The sequence below is a fragment of the Nicotiana tabacum genome, chromosome 20, assembly GCF_000715075.1.
Source record: "Nicotiana tabacum cultivar K326 chromosome 20, ASM71507v2, whole genome shotgun sequence".
Classification (NCBI taxonomy): domain Eukaryota; kingdom Viridiplantae; phylum Streptophyta; class Magnoliopsida; order Solanales; family Solanaceae; genus Nicotiana; species Nicotiana tabacum.
Genome location: NC_134099.1, coordinates 59,915,701 through 59,925,336, shown reverse-complemented (window position 1 = coordinate 59,925,336; position 9,636 = coordinate 59,915,701). Strand labels below are relative to the sequence as shown.

The window sequence follows — 9,636 nt, the reverse complement described above, 5'->3', positions numbered from 1 at the left end:
TATTCCCTAAAATGTAACTAAATGCAAACAATTACCAAACAATTACTGCAAATTCCTACAATAATAAACACTCAAAAGAAAAGTCCATTTGTGACTTTTGTAGGAATATTATTATTCGGGCAAAAATCACGTGCTCACACTAACTATACAATATACACTTATTTACAACTAATCTATAATTTATCTACAACTTTCATACATTATTTCTATCTAATTAAATACAACTACAATATCATACAACTTAAATATAATTATTATATAAACTTTATACAATATAACTTTTGTATGTTTTGTATCTGATTTGTATATATTTTATATGTGGTATGTGCTTCTTCCTCTCTAAAATTCCAATCAAAACTTACTCTCTTAATACAATTTTGATACATATCAACAATTTTATGTAAAAACATAGTATTGATAACTTAAATACAAATTTTATACAACGATTCATACATAATATAACTATTTTTCAACTTTCCAACAACATTTAAATTATATATATCTTCTTCTATTTTTCAACTTTCCAACAACATTTAAATTATATATATCTTCTTCTTCTTCTTCTTCTTCTTCTTCTTCTTATCGAGTCTAATCTTCACCAAAACACCCTCAAAATTGAGATATAAACTTCAAACAATATTCTCAATTGTTTGCAATAACACCCAATCCAAACAAATAATGAGTTTTCAAAACCCAAATGCAATTTTAAAGCTTCAAATTTTTTTAATGGCTGTCAGTGATGGAGAGTCAAACACATTCAAAATTTATTGATTGACAATTTTAATTTGAACACCAATTGTGCAACATGAAAAGAAATTACTAAGTTAAAACGATTGAAATCCATTGATAAATTCCATTAAAACCCCACACAACAAGAAATCCATTGATTAATTACTACAATATCTTCGTCTTGAATTTAGTAATTCTTTTCAATGTTTGTAATCCTCACTTTTGAGTTACAATCTTTGTTCTGTGAACTCTAAATTTTATAATAACCAATTAAGTGTGAAAGTTTCACTGCTAAAAATTATATTCTTTTATTAAGATCACACTACTAGAAAGAAAGCTAGACGATGGGTACACTAGCACATAGAGATACGGAGAGAGAACAAGTATAAAGGAATAAGAAAATAAATGATATTTCTTATTCAATTTCTAATATATAATTGGTAAATTGTATAAGATTGAAACCAAACTTGAGCAAAGGGTTAATAAAATTTCAAATAGTGCCGATTAATACAAAAGACCTTTGGCGTTATCGCCTAGCCCTAAAATCACATTCACCGAGCTCACCTGCAGTGCAGCAGCAACAGAGAAGCCGATAAGAAGTCCGAAATTCCCTCCCGTCATATTCATCGGATTCTCTACCGTATCAAACTGAAATCAAAGGTAATATCATTAGATTATTCTTCACATTCTGTTAATTTTTCCATCCACTTTGTCTCCTGAGAAAGGTAAATGGGGAAAACCCTAGTTACCCGAATCAGTGTGTCTGCAGTTCAAGAAAAAAAAGAACTTTGTACAGGTCTATTCTTTGCTTAGTTCATTTATGCCGTGAATTATTTGTGTATGGTTCATTTCGTTGGGTCCTAGGGTTTTCTACTGAGCGTTGTTATTCTACATTTATGGGCTATGAGGTGTGTCCCATTTTTTTTTTCACTAAACATCTTTTACATTGACCAATCATTTTCTGAACCATTTTTCTAGTGTATGGAGAAAAGGCCCAAAATAGTCCAGTATCTTTGGATTTTAACTCAAATTAATCCTATTTCTTTCACATGGAGCACTAATAGTCCACATTCTTTAATAAAGTGGTACACTTATAGTCTCCATTCAAACTTCTACTATTAGTTTTTTTAACGGAAAGAACTTCACCTGCCATCATATGAGATTTAATTTCTTAGAAAACAAAAGTTACTCATTTTGTTGAGCAAGAACCCGATCAAACACATTCTTTCAAATAGTCAAAACCCTGTTGCATAAGTCAGGCTCAATCAATTTGTCTAATGCAATTTGGTAATGTGTGTAGTTGAAGTTCTGCACTTTTTCTTCCGCTCATGATAATAAATAAAGGTAGGGAACTTCCAGTGGTCTCAATGGATCCAGTAAGTATGGAATTGCATTTTATCTGATTCTTGTTATCTTTTGAAGTTGATAATTAAGAAGAAAATTTCCCAATAACTAAAAAGAATAACGAGGATTTTAGACACAATACCTGTAATAAACATAAAATCAAAACTGGACAGATAGCAGTTCCCAGCTTGCAAGTTGCAAAGCTCTCACGTGAAAGGGAAGGGGTATGATAGTGCATTCAAGGTAGCTTCTGATTACCATCTCCAAGATTTACCACGGTGTCTAACCATGATAAGGATTTATGGTTGTTAAAAGGCTACATACGTTAATGGAATTCTTGATAAAACAATTTAGGATTTTTACAGTTAAATGCCAGTTCAATAACATGGCATCTCATAATTATTAACGAGCAAAATAAGAGGAAGAGCACGAGACTCAAGAATGCAACACCCACTGAATTATCACTTGAAATCTCTTCGATCTGCTGCTACTGTACACTTTTTCAAACTAAAGAGTACCTCGATAAGATTAATAGTGTAGAAGTATTTGTTTTCTAAGGAAATAAATCTCGTATGCTGGCATGTGAGGTTCTTTCCATTAAAAAACTAACAGAAGTTTTGACGGAGACTAAAAGTGCACCAATTTTTTAAAGAATGTGGACTATTAGTGCTCCATGTGAAAGAAACACGATTATTTTGAGCCGAAGCCAAAGAAACTGGACTAGTTTGGGCCTTTCCTCGTAGAGTATGAAAGCAGGTGTTATAATGTAACATTCAGTATGTACGTTGTTAAGATGATACAGTGTTAAGATGATGCTTTGTTAAGATGATGCTTTGGTGATATTTTTGAGCATTAAAGGATAACAAATATATCTAATTCTTGATTGAAGCAAAAATTATGTGGTAAGAGTTGGGATATTAGCAAACGAAGAAGCCATTTTGCCCCTTTTGGTGGGAAGTTATCTCCTTCAAGATAGCATATTCCACAATTCAAGCTAACAGACTATGGTAAAAAATGATTTAATCAAGGAAAACAATTTCTCATGCCAAACATACGTATATGAAAACTAGAATATGTGTAGGTCTTAAGGGTTATGCTTCTTTGACGTGCACTTTACTTCCATGCCTTCTCCACAGAGCAAACCCATTATTCCTCTTGATTTAGGTATGCATCGTATTCACCTTCGCTACAGTAGTGATGTTAGTTTCTCTAAAAAAATGAACTGGTGGAATAGAGTTGATATGGAGCGAAAATGTAACATTACTCCTTTTTGTGTATGTTGGCTGTAGCAGACTACGTGGCAGATAGTTGAGGTGGGCACAAGTTGGATTGGGCACCACCGTCATAAAGAATATCTCTCTTTTTTCTTTCTCGGGATAATTAAATTATGTTTGACTGTTAATGGTTGACTAGGGGTTACTTAAAGGCATGTTAGTCTTATGTCAGGGTTGAGAGAAAATGACATCATTTGTAATAAAATGGCATTATGCTACTTTAAATGGCTATGGACACATTGCATATCTTTTGGGATTAATTTTCTCAGTTTTGTTAAAAAGAAATCTGAGTATGATACTAACAAAAAATTAATGAAGGAAAGAAAGAAAAGAGATATGGGTAAGGTAAATGCATAAGTATATGGCTGTGTTACCTTATTGCATGACACAAATACTTTATTTATGATAGATTTCAAGCACTTGGGACAAAAATGAGCTATGGAACAATACATAGGGATGTATATGGGGAGTGGGAGAAGTCAGGGTGGCATTTTGTATTTATATATAGTGGGAGGTTGTTGCTCACTTTCAGGAGAGCTATCATCTGCAAAACTTATAAAGATGAGGAGACCCAAATATTAATTTCAAATAAATTATAGCTTTTGGAGCATCTTGGAGCATATGAGAAATGGAGCTTGTGGAGTACCACTCAACTCGAGGATTGCTCTCTTGGTTTGCTTCAAAGTTTTTCTACTTGAATCTGTTACTGTCGAATCAAATACAACATAATCAAAATGTATATCCAATTTATTTTTATAAGTATTGCTCAACAATGTTAATTGGAAGTTCTTGCACTGTTTATAAGTTACACTGACGTGCAACATTGCAGTGAATAATACCTCCATAGTTCAGAATGAGTGGCCGTTTTTCTCGCACAATCTATGTTGGCAACCTTCCCGCAGATATAAAAGAATGGGAAGTTGAAGATGTATTCTACAAGGTTTGTCTTCTCTTGCTTTAGCTTACCAATGTTGGCCAGATAAATTAAGGCCAGGATTGAAGACTTGATATATGGAATCTATTGCAAATACTCTAAAACAATTCACTTATTTATCTTTAACAAAAAGTACCATCAAGTGCATGTAGTAGTTGAGAACCTGAATTTGAAGTTCACATTTTGCTTTAGATAGTATTGCAGATAGTTATATACTTATTTGTTTCATTTTTAGCCTGTATTTCTGTAGTTTCTCATGTACATATACAAATACTAGTTGATTGTAATTTGGAAAATTATGTATCAGTGTTGGGGCGAGGACGAAGAGAAGCAAAGCAAAGAGACAAGGCCTCAATTCGCTTTAAGCGTGAAGTATGAAGCTAAGCGAAGCGAGCACTTCATATAAGTAAAACGAGATTTTCAAAAAAAGACCAAAACAAACCTTGCACAAATACAATATATATCAACACATATTCAATTTAACAAAATCCTCCATAAGACAAGCCCCCAGACCTCACTGTGTGGCATAATACTTGGTATGTTGTTGTTGCCCCCGTAAGACAAACAAAATCAACACTAAATGTAAATGGATCAAAGAAATAAAAGTTAGCTACTTCAATTGAAAATAATTCACTAAAAATGGACTGAAATGAAAACTAAAAAAATGGTAATGCTATACTTTTATAATTAGAAAATTCTACTGAAAAGAGCAAATTAAAAACTAATTGAAGAAGAAGAAAAAAAGAGAAGAATAAAAAACGATGCATCAACAGTTTGGGGATTTTTAGCAGATAAATAAGAAGAAAAAGGAAAGAAGGAAAAAAATTGACAGCCCTACTTCAATAAAGAAACGAAAAAGAAGGGAAGAAGAATGAGAAGAAGAGCAAGAAGAAATTGGCAGCATTTACATGCTTCAGCCGAGAAACGAAAAAGAAGACGAGGAATAAAATCATAGATGAGCCTTGAAGAAGTCTTCAAGCTTCTAAAACCTTAGTTTTGTCGAGTCATGCAACTTCTGTTGAGTCCCAGGTTCAATGGATAAAATTAATTTTGCAAGTTTTTTCCTTTAAATTTAAACCTGTTCAAACTTAAAAATTAATAAAGCGCATGATTCGCGTGCTTCTCGCTTTACCTTCGCTCACGCTTCATCGAAGCTGCATTGCTTCACCCCATCTGAAGCGCCAACGCTATCGTTTCGCTTCGCTTCTTGCTTTAAACGCAGAAGCGAGCGCCTCCCCAACCTTGGTATGGATAAGAAGCCAAACTCTTGCTAGCAAAGAAAATTTCAGTATTGATGCGAACTTATAATTGGAAAAGAAAGGGTGATAGTGATATAGGCTTTACAATGGTAACCATAAAAGAAGATGTAGGCTAGTTAACTTGTCTCCCTTCTAGGTTTTACTGAGATCAAAAGCAAGGTGGGGGAACGGTCACTTGTGCAGTTAAAGCGAGAAGCGAAGCGGTAAGGTTAGCGCTTCAGATGGGGTGAAACGATGCGGCTTCGATGAAGCATATGCTTCTGTCAGTGAAGCGTGAAACAAAGGTAAAGCTAGAATTGTGCGCCTTACTAAATTTTTAGTTTGGAAGGGTTTAATTTAAATAAAAAACTTTACAAAATGTTTAATTTTGTCGACTGAACCCGGGGCTGGATATTCAGAAGTTGTGTGGCTCAACAAAGTTAGGGTTTTCAGAAGCTTGAAGACTTGATCAAGGCGCAAGTATAAATTTTTTCCTTGTCCTTCTTTTTCTTCCCTTCTTTCGTTTCTCTGCAGAAGCAGGTAAAAGTTGCCATTTTTTTTCTTTCTTCTTCCCTTCTATTTTGTTTCTCTGCTGAAGCAGGTAAATGTTTCCAATTTTTTCCCTTCTTCTTCGTCGTCGTTGATTTCCTCAAAAAAATCCCCAATTATTGCTGCTTCAATTTTTTATTTCTCTTTTTTTTTCCTTTTCTGTTTCTTCGGTTGGTCTTTAATTATCTCTTTTCAGTAGATTTTTCTAATTATAATGGCTGATTATTTCCATTTTTAAAATTTTTTGTTCTGGTGTATTTTTTAAATTAAGGTTGCTAATTTTTTATTTCTTTGATCTATTTATATTTACTGTTGATTTTGCTTGTTTATTGTGCTATCTACAATTTAGTTTTATAATTGAATATGTGCTTATGTATATTGTCTTTGTGCAATGTTTATTTTGGTCTTTAAAAAAAATGAAGCGCTCGCTTTGCTTCACGCTTTAAGCAAATTGGGGCCTTGTCGCGTCGCTTCACGCTCGCCCCAACACTGGTCAAAAGGTTCCCTCCCATGCGATCATGAACTAAACAATCTGAAGACAGAGATAACCAGGGTCAGGAGTTCAGGACTACTTGTAACCAAATGAAGGGTTAAAGATGTTTGTTCTAAGAGTTTCTTCTATTCATGTCAATGGTTTTATTGTTGGTAAGAGATTGTCAAGAAAGGTGACAATGATTCTAGCTGAGTTTCAGTAAGTGTGTGAAAATCTTAATCATTTTAGATCCTGATGTATGAGCGTTTGAAGTAATGGCCATAAAATCTTGTTTTTGAGAAGTGTAGCTCATTTTTACTTATCTCTTGTTTACTCTTAATTCAAAACTAAATAGCTGCTTACTGATCTTTAGATCTCTCTTATTTTTGCAGTATGGGCGTATACTGGATATTGAGTTGAAGATTCCCCCGCGTCCTCCTTGCTATTGCTTTGTAGAGGTTGGTTATGTGAACATATGTTTACTTGAACCTTCACTTTGTCCTTCTTTATTCGTTTCCTGATTGTCAATCAATCATTTTGAGTTATATTGTATACAGTTTGAAAATGCTCGTGATGCTGAAGATGCTATCAGGGGTAGAGACGGCTACAACTTTGATGGCTGTCGTCTGAGGGTAAGAAGAGCTCAGCTAAATTTCCTTGTATTATGAAATATAGATTTTTCTGTATGCAAACTATCTTGGTAAACATTTTTACTGCTTGATATAGGTTGAGCTTGCTCATGGTGGTAGAGGGCCGCCATCTTCAAGTGATCGTCGTGGTGGCTATGGCCGCAGTGATGGTGGAGGGCGTCATGGTATTTCTCGCCATTCTGAGTATCGAGGTGCCACTGGAACTTTTGAAGGGATTATATAATGCCTTCCTATATTGAAGGCTGTGTTACAATATAATTTCTCTAATCGCTAAATTTATTTAATTCCCCTAACTAACTAAATTTTTAAAACTGGTTTCTGTGATAATCATACAGTTATTGTTCGTGGCCTCCCGTCTTCTGCTTCCTGGCAAGATTTGAAGGTGACAGAAGTTTACCTGGGGGTTCTGTTTGATGATTTGAATGTGTAGCTTGTTGCATTAACCCTCTGGAAAACATCTCAGGATCATATGCGAAGGGCTGGTGATGTTTGCTTTGCTGAAGTTTCCCGTGACAGTGAAGGTATGACCTAATATGTCCTATGCTTTTACTTGTAAATTTAGCACAATGTTCAAGACTTCAAGGAAACCATGTCGTTGCACTTGTACCTTTCTTCGTAATCCTGGGGAAACAATTGAATGTATATGAATGCTTAAGGAGTTAAAAATGTTAGGAAAAGTGTTAGCTGGGTAGCATCTATTGTGTTTTGTTTAGTTCCTGTGCTGCTCCAGTGACCAAACTAAATTATTTCTTTCATATCAGGAACCTTTGGCCTGGTCGACTATACAAACTGTGATGACATGAAATATGCTGTAAGTTTCTTATTTTGCTACATGGTATTATAAGTTTTGAATGGTTAGTTATCAAATGCTCCAATCTATTATCAAGGAGGTGTAGCCTTAGTTGCAAGGTTACCTTAAGGTCTTGGTTCAATTCTATTTGTGTTCATCATTAGAGTTTTTATAACCTTTCCCTGGATGAAAGTTATTTTGTTGACTTTTATTCCGTCGATAGTTGCTTATGGATATTTTAGCTCCTTTTTTCACTCTTTAGAAAGAGAAGTGCCACGTAGCTAACTTTTGTCTTGTTATTCAGATTCGCAAACTTGATGATACCGAGTTCAAGAATCCTTGGACAAGAACCTATATCCGGGTATTTGTTTATTTCTGTGCTGCATTTGGATTTCCTTTCTTCCCTATGCCCTCTGGGTCGCTTTTTATCTTTTAATTGTTTCTGGGGTCCCCTGTTTTTGGGATGGAGCGGTGGATTCCCTATTCAATGGAGTAGTAATGATTTAGGTTATCTTTTTGGGTGCTGTACCTAATGTATTCTTGACGTAGTACTATTTTTGACTTTATTTTACAGTCAGTTATATTTTTATTTTTAGGCTCACTCTCGTTGTCCCTATATATAGGTGAGAGAACACAAGCGAAGTCCATCCAGAAGCCGCAGCAGGAGCAGGAGCAGGAGCAGGAGTCCGAGGGGGAGCAGAAGTCCGAAGAGGAGTAGGAGGTATTCATGTTGTAAATTATGAATGGGTTGCATGTGCACACTCATTTTTCTCTTGTTTTCTAGCATAATTTTTCCTTGTGCAGCAAATCAGCTGGAAGATCTGTTTTGAGATCACCGCCGGCGAAGTCTAGATCTGCATCTCCCGTGAAGTCGACTAGGTACATGACAACTGAGTTTTTTTATTCATAATAAAGTCTGGGATGCCTCTTTTAACCCTTTTGGCGGTTTGGGCCCTTCTTTTTAAATGTAGACCCAGGTCCAGGTCCAAGTCCAGATCAAGGTCGGCGTCCCCTCGTCAGGTAAGGCTTTGTTTTTAATGTAGGATCATGATGACAATAAAGTATGTCACAGTGATATTTCATTTTTGTAATTGGAGGGTGCCTTTTCTTTATACCTTGCGGCAGACCAACATGGATGGATATTAGAATCATCGCTTCTGCTCATGCCTTTAATCATTCTGATGTTAGCTAACTTGATTGCTTTCAGGCACGATCAAACAGTGGCTGATTTCATGTGATTTTATTAGGTGTACCCCACTAAAACTATGCTTAGTTCGATTTTTGACTCAAACTGCAAAGTGTGTACCTAAAGCAGAACCATTTGAGGTCTTTCTGGTCCTACTTGAGAGCTGTGTTATCCTGCAAGCTAGGGTGTGTAACTATGCTTCTGGTTAAAGTAAATTGACTGAAAAATCAAGTTATTTCAAATTATTTCCTAAAATACTTTTTCTTTATTTATGCTTCCATAAAAAAGATAGCGCCGTTCTATCTGCATAAGGGTTACACGTGTTGACCCCGTTTTTTGGTCAGTTATACGCAAGACGTATCTTACTATATATTCCATATTATTTGCCCCTAGATTAGCTCATTATTACAACAATTGCGATTAGACAATTTAATAGATAAAGAGTGAAAAAATAACATGGGATCAAATGA

The 9,636-nt window shown here is 35.0% G+C and overlaps 1 protein-coding gene across 4 annotated transcripts; it reads left to right on the top strand.

The window, feature by feature from the left end:
- The first annotated feature begins 1,206 nt into the window (after nt 1-1,206).
- Nucleotides 1,207-9,421, top strand: LOC107792828 (serine/arginine-rich splicing factor SR34A). Of its 4 annotated transcripts, none has more exons than XM_016615069.2 (14): nt 1,208-1,389; nt 3,947-4,083; nt 4,177-4,287; nt 6,933-6,998; nt 7,098-7,172; nt 7,267-7,381; nt 7,526-7,572; nt 7,654-7,711; nt 7,952-8,001; nt 8,285-8,341; nt 8,604-8,701; nt 8,785-8,859; nt 8,952-9,000; nt 9,188-9,421. In XM_016615069.2, the coding sequence occupies exons 3-14, from the start codon at nt 4,201-4,203 to the stop codon at nt 9,206-9,208; spliced, it is 798 nt and encodes a 265-aa protein (XP_016470555.1). In that variant the 5' UTR covers nt 1,208-1,389; nt 3,947-4,083; nt 4,177-4,200; the 3' UTR covers nt 9,209-9,421. The 4 variants fall into 4 exon arrangements, with proteins under 4 accessions (XP_016470557.1, XP_016470555.1, XP_075096725.1 ...); XM_075240624.1 differs by having other exon boundaries at nt 1,208-1,708; nt 2,798-4,083; XM_016615071.2 differs by lacking the exon at nt 3,947-4,083 and having other exon boundaries at nt 1,207-1,389; nt 7,267-7,354.
- The last annotated feature ends 215 nt before the right edge of the window (nt 9,422-9,636 follow it).

Bases quoted from the DNA above. Each gene is read 5' to 3' on its own strand.
- LOC107792828 (XM_016615069.2), top strand. From the start codon at position 4,201: ATGAGTGGCCGTTTTTCTCGCACAATCTATGTTGGCAACCTTCCCGCA. The intron at 7,173-7,266 runs GTAAGAAGAGCT...TGCTTGATATAG, and splicing joins TTGATGGCTGTCGTCTGAGG to GTTGAGCTTGCTCATGGTGG. The intron at 7,573-7,653 runs GTGACAGAAGTT...AAAACATCTCAG, and splicing joins CTTCCTGGCAAGATTTGAAG to GATCATATGCGAAGGGCTGG.